Source organism: Chelmon rostratus, chromosome 19, assembly GCF_017976325.1.
Source record: "Chelmon rostratus isolate fCheRos1 chromosome 19, fCheRos1.pri, whole genome shotgun sequence".
Lineage (NCBI taxonomy): Eukaryota > Metazoa > Chordata > Actinopteri > Chaetodontiformes > Chaetodontidae > Chelmon > Chelmon rostratus.
Genome location: NC_055676.1, coordinates 13,488,846 through 13,504,369, shown reverse-complemented (window position 1 = coordinate 13,504,369; position 15,524 = coordinate 13,488,846). Strand labels below are relative to the sequence as shown.

Genomic DNA, 15,524 nt, shown 5'->3' with positions numbered 1-15,524 from the left:
ACAAACAGAACGTATTCAGATTAGGTGTTAACATGCATTATTCTGACAACAGGCAAAACCACACACTTGTTATACCAAAACTGGCCCATTAAAGGAGCTACATGCAAGCCTGCCAACACAGCTGTCTTTACAGGGTTACGTTATCTAAAAGCCAGTATTTCATTGTGCTGCACTGGACCTGCTGTTGTGCCTGTAAGCCTCTATGACCTGTGGGAGGAAGTTTAGTGAGTAATTTTGAGCTACAGCACTTACAATTTTGTGGACCTGACAGAGTTTTAACTGTGTCACTCTGTATTCGACAGGGAGCCAGTTCATCTGCATAAACTGGTTTCTCTCCATGTGCTCTCATGGACCAAGACCCAAGATTACTCTGATCAATTTATTTTGAGAGACCTGAGGCTAGGGAAGACTACAGTACCAGGTTGTGCTGGTGTAATCAAAATGGCATGGGATTAAGGTCGATGCCACAAATTTTTGACTTTTCCTGTTCAGGAAGACTGACTTTCTGGCCAAGAGCTTTGTTCTGGCATTCACTGAGTTCTGCACACTACACATTTTCCAGAGTTGTCCTAAAAAGGCACGTTGATCTCCACAGACCACAACATCTTAAAAGTCAAAACACATCAGTAGCAGATAAAATATGTTACTTAGGCTACCATGACCAGAGTGAGAGAGAGCATGAAACATTAGCTGAGGCCGCACAAAACACGGCAAAGTGTAAATGTGTCTTTGTTTTGTGCATTCTCCTTTTGGATCGCCTGACAATTTTACACACTGCTGCAATTGGTGCGTGTCAGGTGCTAATTTCAGACCCTGATACAAAGATATACCAGTTTCTAACTTGAAGGAACCGTGATTTGCAGGGGCTTTCCACTGGTTGTTACATAATGCCAGTGACTGAAGAATTAGGCTTTGGCAAGTGTTTCTGGTGACTGACGGACTCATTACCAGTGCTCCTCTTCAACAGCTGTTTTAACACCCACTTCAGTCTCAAGTTGTTTGAAGTTACACATTCATAAATCACAAGTTACTGCTTAATTCTTATTTGACTGCAGATACACACACCACACTCAATGTGGTGTTATATTAGAGGGTTGGAATGAACTGGTAGTGATTCAAGGGTAGAGGCAAATTAGGGGCAACAGCCTCAGGCAAAGTCTGTCTGCGTGCAGCTGTTCATCTGTCTATTTTGCATGGTACAAACAGTAGCCTGAACACGCTTTTGTTTGCTGGACTGAAAGATATTTTTCAGATTAAATCAGCCTCACAAGGTAAGAATTAGCAGTTTAGCAACAGTCAGGTGTCATAGCCATTCCATTCTTTTAGAATTAAATCCGTATTAAATTTGTTTATGTCTGATGATGATTGATTTTAATTGTATTTTTTTGGTTTTACTTACAATAACAGTTAGGGAGAGCCTAAAGAACCTGAAAAATGCCTATGACAATTTCCTGGAATCCTAATGTCAGTATATGTTGTTTTGTCTGACCAAAAGTCCAAAACCAAAAGATATTTAGCTGCAATGTGAAAACAAAGGAAAGTTGCACTTTATCACATTTGAGATGTTGCGATCATTGAATGTTTGGTATTTAGCTTTAAAATGACACATATAATTAGTTGATTATCAAAATATTTGGTGATTAATTTTCTGGTGATCCACTAACTGTTGCAGCTCTGGAAGAAAACAAGAAGTGATCTACATTTTTTAAATGTGAGACAGAACACTGGGAATGCCTGATTATAAGTCTGTTTTTCAGCCATGCTGTCTTTTCTCACAAACCGAGCTGGGATATTAAGCTGTTGTCATAAGTCACATTTACATTCAGACCTATTTTAATGCAACTTTGTTATTTGTGGCTGAAATGGCCAGGCTTTCATATCAATCTTCAGACATTTTTGGCAGTGACAGTGCATATTCTGTTATGGAAGTAGGAGTTTTTTTGTTGATTTTGGTTGCCATATGTGGCAGTCAGATGGCTCATTTTCTTTCCCATATCCCTATTCCCCACCCACAGCCCAGTGTTTTGATAGTCAGCTATATCGAGTCTGCAAAGGCGGCGGCCCAGTTTGGCTTCTACCAGAAAGCAGAATGGAAACCAGACGACTCCATGATAGCTGTAGCGGTAAGTACACCACTCAACCTACTGATCTTATATTTGCAGTTTGATTGATGCCCACTGGCCGATGTCTTGTATCATATCCTATAAGTACACCAGTCACTTGCATGCTTACTAGAAAAATAGTATACTTGACTGGAGATTTGATTGCCATTCTCTCGAATTCAAAGATTGTGACTTTGTTGTTCACTCCCCATGAATTGCCGACACACATACTATCCACAAATGTTACAAATCAATAGAAATTCAACATTATATCGTGACTGAGCCATGAAAAGTCGACAACATCATGATTCTGTGTCGTATAATTGTAGTACTGATGTTCAATGATTCTCAAAAATTGTCTCCATTTTTAATCAGGTAAGTTCTTTTTTCCAGTAATGGTCAGTTAAAACAGGACATAACTAATTTTGTCAATTCAAAATCATGATGGATAGAATCATTGTTTTAAATATTGCACTCATGCTTAATATGCTCTGTGTAGTTATAGGAAGTTCCACCCATGAACCTTGATGTGCCATCATAACTAATCCACACACTATATGATATGCATGACCTTCCCACATCCATAAAGTCCTCAAACCAGCCACAGCCCTTAGCGAAGTTGAAATGTAAACAGCTACACAACAAGCTGCCTCTGTAAGGTTAGTCGTCAGGTGCTGTTGGGCTTTGATCTTATTCTCCTCCACTCTCATGCTCTCCTCTCACTTACCTGTTTGGTTTTATTTCTGTTTCTGTAATTTCCTCTCTTATCACATGATTATTGCATGTAGAGCTTCAGTCAGTGGGTAGAGGATGCTTTAGTAATCGATCACTGACAATACGATTTTATCAGCATCTTTCTTTCTTAGAAAACCACAGGAGCATCTTCCTTGTAGCTGTAGTGCATTGCAGTAGAATGAGCATGTCAAATACTAGAAAGAAAAAAATGAAAGTTTGGCCGCACTTTTCTGAGCGGCAGAGTTTGTCCTATTTTTTGATGTTATGCTGAGCTCCATCCTGTAATACAAGGAATACAAGGGAAGAATTCCTGTGGCAGTGAGAGTGGAACTGAAATGCTTTCCCTGATCTCACTTTCTACATCATGTTCCAACTTCCCTTTCAATCACACAGTGAGCAATGGTGTGACATTAGTGTGAAGTTAGGAATTTTAGGTGCTAGAAAATAACCACAAAGGTAGTGGCGAGTAAAGGAAAATGACAAAATGTCAGGGAAAAAGATGAGAAAGTATTGTAACCGATTCGGTATGAAAATCTTCTCAATTTACTCTCACCGTCACATGGGAGGAACATCTTTGCTATATGATCCAGCCATTCATAAACACAACTCTGTTTAACATTACAACATAAGCAACATTTTAATTTAAGATTTTAGCATTAACATGTATTCAGTCTGCAGGTTTCAGAAGTGTAAGAAAAGGAATGTATGCACTGTATTGATTCCTGAGGCGGGACACCCTTTGACTCGGATGGTCATTACTTCAGGTTTGCATCTTGCAGAAAGCTGCAAGTAGCTCCAGGCTGAATGGGGCTAGAATGCAGTTTCCGTTAAGAAGACAATTGAAGGTCTACATGTGGTGCTTTAGGCGAATACTGCAGTATTTGAAAGTGTACTAATGGCTGTTTAAGTCAGTACCAGTTAAAGTTGAACAATGGACTCCTCCAGGCATAAGAGAACTTGGAAGACCAAAAATGACCTGCCGCTGAACTGTGACAGACGAGCTAGTCAAGATGAAGTTAACATGGAGGAGGCTCAACATGCTGCCAAGGATAGGGAAGGATGGAAGGAGCTTGTTGTCATCATATGTCCCACAGGGGACAAAGAAGATTCAAGTATAAGTAAAGGGTTCAACGGAAACATCCTGAAATTACAGAATAGCAGTAATTTCACAGTAGTAGATAAAGGTCACTGAACAAGCTGGCCTTTAACATTTTGCGATAACAGTTGAATAATTCAGTTGCACTTTGCTCCCCATCTGAAGTCATACTACTGTCCTGTGACTGTGAGTCAATTATCTCAAAGAGAAACTAGTTCTCTATCAAAGTGAAACAGTAGTTCTCTATCAGAGGGGTTGTTGTTCTGTGGTTTATCAATCACAAATGTTTACATTTCGACTTTAGTGTATTAACTTTACTATCACAGTAGCCAGAGAACCTCTTTTGGTCTATGAATTTGTGATAAGATTGGCATCAATCACCTTTGCCCTTGAACCATGACCTCATTCTTCACGTCAGGCCTGTATGTGAGCTCAATATTGGGAACAGATTACAGCTGTCTAAAAGAATCTAGCTACCCCAGCTCTTTTAGGAGAAGACGGCCCCATCTTTTGTGTGTTTTGTGAATCAATACAAATTCACCCGAGTGCTGAATCTAATGAGAGGAGGCTACATAGCCTGTGTCAGTCTGTTTTGTTTTGTTTTTTTTTAATCTGTTGAAATAATCATTAGCTATCCCCCCTGGGACCTTCCATCCTGTCATTATAGCCCTACCTTAGGTAAACTCTCTAGAAGAACCCACAACCAAAAAATATGCAAATTATCAGCCCACAAAGCTTGAAAGACATGATTTTAAAAATTCATGCTCATTTCCATGGAGATGAAATGACTATGTTCTCGCCAGTTTCTGTATGTAAACCCACACAAGCTCACCAATGTTAGTTGAGCCAGACCTTTCCTCCACTGTCACGCCTCCAGTCGGATCATCAAATCTTTTGCTGTTCAGTTCCTTTACTATATCTATCACCCATGAAATTTAGATAGTATTGTTCATGATTAGGTTCACATATGCCTGCTGTAAGATAAGCGTTATCATTTCAATCAGATGTCAGTTATGCAGTATGCAGTATAGGCAGGAAATCCACACACTTGCATTGCTTTGATGCATTAAACACGACAATGCATGCTATATATTGACAGCTACACTGTCCTTGTTGTGTCAGCTATTTACAACACAGGTTCCTCTGAGGTTGAGAGCAAACTAAGTATAATTTGCACCTAATATGCGCAAACAGTGGCATTGTTCGGAGGACAGCCAGCAGTTTTGGATACCCTCACAAAGCAGTGTCCCTTAAGGCAGCAGAGTGTGTCCTGGCAAGATTTATCGAGTTATCTATTTTCAGGATGGCATGTTATTTATTTTCATGGTGGAATGTAAGTCTCTTTTATCAAGTGTAATCCCCAGTAATGAGCCCTGTCTTTGTTGAACTAATGTCTTGATACGTACTGTGAATCAGAGATGGAACAGACGGATTCTGCATCTGCTGTGTCAAACATGTTCAAGAAGACAAAGTAGTCGCAGAAGTGGTAGTGGAATTAGACTGTTTAACTGTGGATGCTCTTGTAAATAAGCAGGAAGCTTATAAGAATAAGTGTGTGGTAGAAGCACTAATTCAGCTGTTCATTGTCTCTTTTGGTCTCATGCATTCGTTTGACAGAAAACATTTCTCGTAATGATTACCATCTTGTATCAGTAAAATAAAAGCAGCGCAGCATTCACGTTACACTTGAGATTTACTGCCTTGATAAAGAATATCATCATAGTATTTTGACCCAGAGTTGGGTTTATAATGAGAACTAGATGTACAGTATTGATGTAGTACAAAGCAGTACACTCCACTTGCAACATTTGGACAACTGAACTTCAAGATACATCAAGCTCTCACATTTTCTGCTCTTTACTACTCATTACTCATGATTCTTAGCGGAGCACTGTGCAGCAAAGGTAACTGTGTGAAGGAAGTGTCTTGTTGAGTAATCTCACACAAGGCAAGCGCCCGAGTCAGCAGATGACTCAATCAGCTTCCAAAGGCCATGTGATCAGCAACACACAAGGATGACCGCCAAGACCCAGAACAGAAGCAGACGGCATCAAAACAAACCGCACACAGAGAATTGATTCATTAGAATCATTAGTGCCCGCTGGATAAACACACTGCTTTGTGTTTGTGTATGCTTGTATCCATGCGTACGAGTGTGTGGTCTCTGTGAGCTGCCTGGGGTATAAAACTGTTTGCAGCTGAACATTAGCAAGTTTTTTTTTAGCTTTCTAATGTTCAACTGCTAACTACAGCCATTGGATTTAACAAATGAAGGCAGCTCCCTTAGCATGTACAGTTCTGTGTTTATTGTATCTGAGAATAGAATTGATTAATAACATCAATAGTGTTGCAATTAATTAGTGGGATTATGTGTCTCAAGTAATGCTGGGTGTAGTATTGCAGTCATCCACATGTTACAAGATCAGATATTTCCTGTACAAATGTATATTTTATGTGGTTTAGCAATTTCACCATGGACAAGCCATTTTATTCTTTTTATATTATTTCCATACTTAGGATGTGTCAGGTCAGAGTATCTCAAACATTAACTTGGACATTTAGCATATCACTGCTTTATATTATAACAACAAACTGGTGTTAATGAGTTGTTGAGGCCCTGTATCCAAGGAGTTTTTCCCTTTTTTATTTATGATTCACCAAATACCTTCATCCAGCTAATCCTACATCTCTCTGTAAACACTGGTAGGGAACACTGCCAAGGCCATGAGAGCCTGTTTAGAAGTCAGTATGGCAGAGGGCAGAGCATATTTTTCCCAAAACACCACCAATTGTCCTTGAAGCCACTCTGCTGAACACACTGTGTCAGGTGTTAAACAACAACACACTCTCAATGTTTTATGTCAAATTAAACTTTAGAGTACTTGAAGCAGAGAATTTACTCAGAGGTCTCAGATGGTGTCATGCAAATGTCATGAACTGCCAGTTCAACAAAGAAATGTCAGATTGATTCAAAATAGTGTAGACATAATATTAGCATGATGACCTCTTGGCCTCTTGGTGTCTGTCTCTACCCCCCTCTCTCATAGTATTTCCTTTCATCCCTGCCTCTTTGAGTGAAGCCAAAGTACACATGAATGAATGCTGTGAATGTGTCTGGGAAAGCAGTAAGTCAGGCTTGGTCCCAGGCCCACCCAGCCAAACCCAAATGGGAGCAGGTGGAGGAGTTAAAAATACCAGGGCATAATCGTTCACCTACTTCCTGGGCTCCACAAACACTGTTTGATTCTGATTCGTGACTGGTGAAAAGTAAATGTTAATGTGTGGAGGACTGGAGTTACCCTGCATGGTGCATGAGAATGAAATGTGTTCAAACTGTTTATGTGGCAAAAAATGTGCATTGGCTGGAACAACCGCTATCACAACCACACAACCACAAACTGTATTTAATTTGCAACAGAAATCCCTCTTTAATGCCAATGGTGCTGCACCCTAAACAGGAGCTAAATTGCAATGAAGCTTTTATACTCATTATCCTTGAGTCCCTCACGATTAACTCATCTTTAATCATTTAATTTAATCAAATTTTATATGCCCTTTGGGATGATGTTTTTGTTTTGTGAGCTGTTTTTACTTTTCCTTTCCTTTCTTCGGGTTTATTCTTTTTGCAGCTTGCGCTTCCTGTATAACAGGAAATATTTCGTACAAGAGTTTGCAAACATTAAGCAACGGTTTAGATTTGGGTGTTTGTGTTGGGTTCGCAACACTCAAGGCAAGTCATAGTGAGAGTTCCTGACTAGACTGATCATGTCAAACTTCCTGAAAATGCAATTGAGTTCATCATAAGGACAAAACGTAATCTAAAGTTTAGATTACAGACCATGCCTTCGCCTGTCATGTTGTTTGCAGTTCATTTAATTTTTTCATTTATCTGTTAAGAAAACCTAAAAAGAGGACTGAAACGTGCCTTGAATTACAAAACTAAAACTGTCTTCTACCAAAATACAGTAGATCAAAACAACATATGATGGCTTTGCTTGAAATAGTTCATCTGAGTTATCTTATTCAAGCACACAGAATACTATGATGACACATACATGTCTTACGTTTAAGTCTATGCAAATTATCCACAGGCTGCATGTGGGGATGAGTGTTGTTAGGATTTTATTGATACTGATGTCGATGTTGATACTGCTTTTTGATACCGATACGTATCAATGCTCTTATTGATACTACTAATTTGGTGCAAAAAAAGACATGCTATGAAAAGATTCAACAGTTTTAGCTTCTTTTTTTTTTTTTACAGTGATGGTATGTGGGGTTAAGGGCTGTGGTCATCTGCCTACAGTTAAAATATATATGTTCCTTTTTCTTTTAACAACCATAACCAATACAAAATTAGTTATCTCTGGTAGTCAGGGCAGCTCACACTAAGCTCAAACCTATGCTACCTTGCAGTTGATTTATTTATGCTATGCTAGCTATTGGCTACTGAGCATATCAAACAACAGGACTGCAATGAAGTGAATTTCTCTAACTTTTTAATTTTTTTCAAAATTAACTTTGTGAGCACCCTGTGGCTTTCTGCTTTTTTTTGTTGTTTTTTTTCCCTCTGCATTTTCCCTCATCTAGTGATGGAGAATGGGTTGGACTTGGGTGTCTGACTTCTGCTATTGCACTGTTAAAGCTGTGGCTGCCGCTTGACTGATGTTGTCTGTGGGATTATGTAGAAACATAAATTAAAAGTGCTTAAAACAGATGCTAACTGTGCCCTGATTTAGTAACTACAGACTTATATTTTATAACCATAACGAGAGTTCTATTGACATCCATCACATTTTTAGTTTGGCAAATGCCATCAACATCAGAGCTGGGAGGCTGCACTGAGGATGCAGCCGCTTTGCTAGGGCAGTCAAACACGCCGCCCTGCTTCATATTTATAGAATGTTGTGTTTCATGAGGGACCCCCTTTACCTGCCTTTTCAATAAATTTTGTAAAGTGAGCCCACACTTTTGAACATTTTGCGCTATCAGCCATGACTGGAGAGTTATGTTAGAATGAATTAACGTTGCATAAATGCTTAGAGCAACACTATTTGCCCATGAGCCTATTGGTATTTTAGTAATGAACATTCAGGAACCAGTTCCAATTTAGTACAAGTTTTCAGTACCCATCCCTAGCTATATGGTGTCTTGAGTAGCGTTCATCTCGAGAGTCCGTAACTTTTGTCACCCTCACTGGCATTGTAGTTTAATTATATGGTGAGCAGACTTGGAGAAGTCAGGGACTGCAGACAAAGGCCAGCATTGCCCAGGCAGTAGTCCTCAAGTCATTTACCAGCTGTTTGCCAGATGTTTGGCTGCTCACACACCCTGCAGACCTCGAGGCTAACGTAATCACCCTCTTAAACCATGGCTACAACTATCTTTAGCTCTGTGTGTGTGTGAGTGCGAATGCACTCATGCGTGTGCACGCATATAAGGCTGAGAGTGTGAGAGAAACGGCAAAAGCAATTGACAGAGGGATAGACTGTTTTTGTGTGGCAGGAGTCAAGAAAGGATGAAGTCCTTCAAACAGGGGAAATACTTTTTCGCTCCTCTCGTGTGTGTTTTGGAATCTGTCCGAGGCCGAAATGTTCCCTCTCTTTTTTAAGCTCTCGCTCGGCAAAACCTAAGAAAATGTTTTCACCAAAGATTTTTTTGGTGCATTTTTCTATGTCATGGAAGTTCCACATACATATAAGCACATAGTAGTAGCTTGCGCAAATATAAGCATTGTATTTTTAAAGAAAGAAAGAAAAAGGTTCAAGAAAAAGAATGATAAACTAAAGTGTACAAATATTTATTGGTGCTTTTGCTTGTATTTGGCTTTTGTTCAGCAGGAGTTAACAAGGTGAAAGAATACTCAAAAAAGAAGAAACGGATAGATTTTCTGCAGCACTTTATGTTGAAAACTAATGCAGCCCTCGGGTTCCTATCTTATCTCTGTTCGATACACATACATTCAGGTTGTTGCAGCAATACCAGGAGCATACATTGGCTCTGCAATAAACAGAATTTTGTTGAGACTGCATCAGAGAGGGTGTTTACCTTTTACTATTTATTTATGTTGTAGTTGTACTGGATAAGATGTTCTTTGACTGTGTCCCCTCCTTGATTACACAGAGCTGGTACATTCTGTCTTGTCAGAATTTTTGTCAGACAGCTTGATCTGGTTTTGGAAGATTTTAAATTTCTGTGCTTACTTCTCAAAGTAGAAATTGTCTAAACTCTAATGTCTGTCTTAGTATTATCCTTTGTTATGTGTTTCCTGCAGTATAATTTCATTTAAATGTTTACTTTGGCCAAACACTTTAACTATTCAGCTCCATACCAGTTTTCTCAACAGGGATGAACATGATTCAGCTATCAATTACATATAATTCCTTCCCTGTTAGGAAAGATTACACCATGTAATAGTAATGGCATACTAGTGAGTGATTTAAGTGTTGACTTCTTCCCTGCTAAACACTTAAGAAAAACAAACTGGTAGAGAGATGGATTTTCACTCCTCAGTCAGGACTGTTTGACAGCTGTGTGCTTTCAAGCCACATTTGGTAATGCTACAGTTACAGATGCACACATCTGCATCTGCCATTGCATGCTTATGCACTGTTTATGCTGTTTAAAGTCCATGCTGGCAGCTACTGTTGCACAGCAAAACACATCTGAGTTGTGTTCAGTTAGGAATTTTGCATGCATTTTTATTTGGAATGTTTTTCAATGACAGCCACTGGCATCCAATGTCTGTGAATTATGTATAATTTTTTTTTTTAAAAAGTGTGCTTAATTTAAGGGACATCCACAATAGATATCCACAAACCTGTGTGTGAGTATCTCTGGAGCTTGTTTAAACATGCAGAAGAGAGGCCTCAGTACGCTATTACATGGTACACAGCTTTCTGCTGACTTGCCACTTTCTCTGCAAAAGCAAGTATACATGCAAGCCTGAACTAGAGTAGTTACCAAGTCCGCTTGTTCCTCTTCATTTCTATCTGTTTGCACTTTTACAGCAGCATTAAATCAATCCTTTGATGTTTCCGTTTTTCAAATGCAGAAACACATCATAATAGTTGGTTTAAATAGTGTAAAAGTGCAAGAAGAAGTGAAAGTGTTGCATGACAAAATCTAAAACCCTGTCCTCAGTGCTATAATTACAGTATCATCTGTTACAGTATGTGGGGGACAGAGAGAATAGGCCTATCCTATTGTGTACTGGCCCTTGATACATCAGTGAATTAGCCACTTGCACAAATGTTTTGGGGAACTCTGATGGACATTGCAGTTGTGTATCTGCAGTGGAAACTGAGCTGGACCTGGCATCACTCATTTATAGATGGATCCTGAATACATGAAACAGTAAATAATAATATAAACACAGTAAAAAAATAAGAAAAAAAAGCTGCAGCTTGATGTTGCTTGTCCCAGTTGCTCCCCCCACACTGAACTACTGGGTTATTTTGCCTCTTGAATATTAGTGCCTGCAGGTTTATTGGGCCTTAGTTGACAATGACCGCCATCCTGCCTCTTCCTGTATCATTATCTCTGCATGTGTGAACGTATCAAGAGCCCCAAGTTTTCCTGGAGACATGGGGCGCATCTCAATTGTTGCCTTTCTCTCTCTATCTCCCGTCTCTTTCATCCGCAGTTTTTCACGTATCTGAGGAGATGAGTTGAAGTAAACCTAATCATAGTCTCATGAAAAGATGAATGGATGTGTGAATGCTTTCATGTATCTCGTGTGATCAAACTACAGATGAAAGGGATGCAGTGTTGAGAGTGGGAGACACTGCCGAAGTCTTCGGTTGCTAAATAGTTTTCCCACCCCTCCCCCTCCCATCTTAGACACTTCACTGAGATTCCCTGCCTCCTGTAATTGGCATGCTTTTGAAGTACAGTAGCAGGCTAGTCACACTCACATTTCCTTTCTGAGCCCACATGGCTTTCCTCTGGGACAGACGCCTTGTCTGAATTTGTGAATGCACGGGTTCAGCAGGGGGTTCCTGGGATTGAAGACTTTACATTGACAGGATTTCAGAGCTATGATGTGAACTTCTTCTGTTTTATAACTGTGTATATGCAAGATACGGTATTTCTGCTGGCCTATTTACTGTTGCTTTTACTGCATCATTTCTTTTCTAATAGAAAGGGACAAACCTCCCTCAAATGCTCACAATGGTTGTCAATTAAACAGTGGTGGAAAGTAACTATATGTAGATTTACTCAAGAACTTTATTGTATGTAGTAGTTAAATAAAGATAAATACAATTTTGAGATACTTCACTAGAGTATACCTATTTTATGTTACTCTATACTTTTAATGGTCTACATGTCAAAGTTAAATATTGAGACATGTAGTTACTTACTAGTTAGAATTAAGATTTTACATAAAAAAGACATATGACAAAACACATTGTTAAGATTGAACCTGTGGTCTCAAACCATTTGGCTTTTAACCTCTCACAAAAACAGTGTTTAGCTGGATGTCTGAGTTGTTAGCGGTTTTACCAAAGAATGATTTCCCCTCTAAACTTCTCAGATGATTTCATTTAAATAAGTGTTTGAGGCCCGAAGAGATGAAATTAGCCAGTATTTCACAGAAAAGCCAAAGATTAGGGAATACTCCAAAAAATGAAAACAGATTTATGTAGCAGAACTTTTTTCTTATTTCTCTCATTTCCTCTCCTATAAATAATCTCAAGACCCTAAGGAGGGCCTTGAGCACTGAGTCAGGAACCACTGGACTACCTGACTGTATCTAAGGAGGATAGTTCCAGTTCTAGTTCCAACTGAGCTAACTACAACAGTAAAATGCTTACACATTGATGCATACTGTACAGCAAATGTAGTTTCTGTAACAGGTTACATGTTTGACAGAGCCAGTAACTTTTCATCTTGTTAGTACAGTTTGCTGTCAATACTTCTGTACATCTACTTTAGTAGGAGTACTACTGCTACTACTACTTTTAATGGAGCAAACATTCACTCAAGTGCAACACAAGTTTTTTTCAGATTTCATCACTGTTGCAGTCTATGAGAAGATGGACTTTGTATCCTATTTGTACTAAATTCACAGTTTTCTTTATTAATTTCTTTATTCAGTTTTGTAATTTATGTATGAGACTTGAGTATTTGTAAGAGGTTTTGTGTGTCTTCGTTGCAGATCTGGAATCAGATGCAGTTTAAAAAATTCCAAACATTTCCTGTTGTTGGAAATAGCAAATTCTGAGCGTTGTGCAGCCATGGCGGAGGTATCCGCTCTCTGAGTGCTTACTTGTATTTGTATGTGGAAGGCATTAGCATGTCAGGCTATAATAACCAACTAGGTCATTGTAATGAGACTGTGTCCTACTGTGATAATCTTAAACTATATATAGTGCTAACAGGAAAACGAAGAAAGTGGCTGTTTTATCTCTTCAACTCTGTTCACATTGACTTTGCTCAACACACTAAAGTCAGTGTGATATTTAATGTATCATCCCAAAGTCTTAATCACGTTTACCCAGTAATTCAAACTCAAACAGTGCTGTGTCACAGACATATGTGCAGTGTGATTTAAGTAAATAATGTCTTTCGAAGCTGGCGATTTTGTGCACATGCTAAGCAGTTACATATGGAAATCTTTTTGTTTTTGCACTTCCTACTGCTCAGTTCACCACATGTGTGTCTGAATGGCTGATAGCTGGCTGTTACAGTACATGTTGACTCTGTCATCACTTTCTGCCTCAGCAAATATTTGAACAGTAATGTTTGCATCCATTTTTTGAAGCTTTGAATATTGTGCTACAAGTTTTACTCAATTCTTACAAATGACCCAAATTGCAGTTAACTTTGTCATTATTATCAGTCCAAACAATTCACCATAAATGATTTCTTGAACCTGTATGTAGACTTAAAGTGTTTCTTTTTGCATCGAGATGTGTATCATTTGAAGGATCAATAGGCCATTTAAGCTGCTTTATGATGAAAGTTTGCACTCATCATTGACAATTGACACTGTGTTGTTGTCAAGCAGTTTCTGCCTTTATAGCTCATCAACAGCTTTGTGGCGCACCAAGGCTGTTGATGGGTTTAGCAGACCTCTGTTTGGCTCTGTCCTCTGTCTCTTTCCTAGTTGAACTTCATGTTGCTGCTGGGTTCACCCTCTCTCTGGTTTGCGTTTTCTCATTGCTATGGTAATGTGCTGGCCTGTGACTAACAACGCTGTTGCCACACTAGAAGAGTCAAGGGTTACTTCAGAGCGCTGCATAGCCGACTATGAGCAGACATTGGCGTACAGCGAAGCACAGATGAATAAAACGCTGTAAATAGCAGAATCGGGTTTTGTGCTGTGATCTCACTCAGGTTCCAGGTGGATCTGTAATGTGACAAGAGTCTTTTTATGTACAGCCATTGCAAAACCATGGCACTTTACTGCTGACAGCGTAGCACAGGTCAATTTTCGTGTCATGTTTCAGTGTACAGGCTCAGTTTCAGTGGTTTCCTTGGCAGCACTCTGTGTCTACATACGTGTGTAGTTGTGCAAAAAACGCTCTTGCAATATTATAGTCTCCTGCAATAATAAGATATTCCTTTATTAATCGGACAAGATATAATACGTAAGTAAATGATATGATAAATAAAATGGTGGTTATATTCACATTATTGCACATAGGAAATATGTTGCACATAGGAATATACTGCTTCACCTGTAGTGTGTGAAGGAGCTGTTCAGTGCTGCTGTCAGTGTCCTGCATGCGGTAGGACATGTTCTTCATCAGGGATGATATCTTAGCCATCATCCTCCTTTCTCCCACACTTCCACCGGTCGAGGGGGCGTCCAAGGACAGAACTGGCCTTCTTAACCAGTCTGTTAAGTCTATTTTTTAAATATATAATAATGCGTTGATATCATAGGCATCGTAGATGTTGTGAGCTTCTCCACAGTGATTCAGCTATTTTAAAATGCTGACGAATTTCTTTTTGATCCCCATTGTCAGTAACAGCAACTGTTTAAACAAGCATATCATATTGTAAATGAGCTGTTTTCGGTGCAAAATAATATACTAAATAGACTCATATGAATGCAGTTTTTTAGCCAATCTAAATTCAGTTTTCAAAATGATCGACTGGCAGCTCAGCCTGTTCAGAGTTTTGCAGTGCAAGAAAAAGTCAGGCATCATTTCCTGTGCATGCAAATATGACAGGAGTTGTGTTGCAAACACTATTCTTTATAGCTTTACCTAGGAGATATAGGAAAAATGAACATGAAATACTCAAAAAACACTCATCAAGAATTCCCACTGAAAATCTATGGCAAGTAATCATTATCTTACTGAATTATTTGTCAAAAGATTCAGATGCATTCGCCCAAGGCAGCTACCTCTATAGCAAACAACATAGGTGTGGATTTTGTTTTCTTAAGATAACCAGCATGATTAGAAGGTCCTATTTTTGCTTGGATTAGCAGTGTAATTGAAGTGAAGCTGTCACGCAATATCTTCGGACTAAAATGAGTGCAGTTTCAGACCTGTGGACCTGGACCTCTAGCTTCAGTCAAATCTGCGCCACCTATCATCAAGTAAAGTAACAGCCACAGTAGTTTAGAACTACAT

The 15,524-nt window shown here is 39.1% G+C and overlaps 1 protein-coding gene across 1 annotated transcript in view; it reads left to right on the top strand.

Annotated features, from left to right (window-relative positions):
• ric1 (RIC1 homolog, RAB6A GEF complex partner 1) overlaps positions 1 to 15,524 on the top strand; it is a 39,705-nt gene that overhangs the window by 4,809 nt on the left and 19,372 nt on the right. The window contains exon 2 of the mRNA XM_041960065.1: positions 2,016 to 2,123. Within this exon, the coding sequence (XP_041815999.1) occupies positions 2,016 to 2,123 (108 nt within the window). The remainder of the gene's footprint in view (positions 1 to 2,015; positions 2,124 to 15,524) is intronic.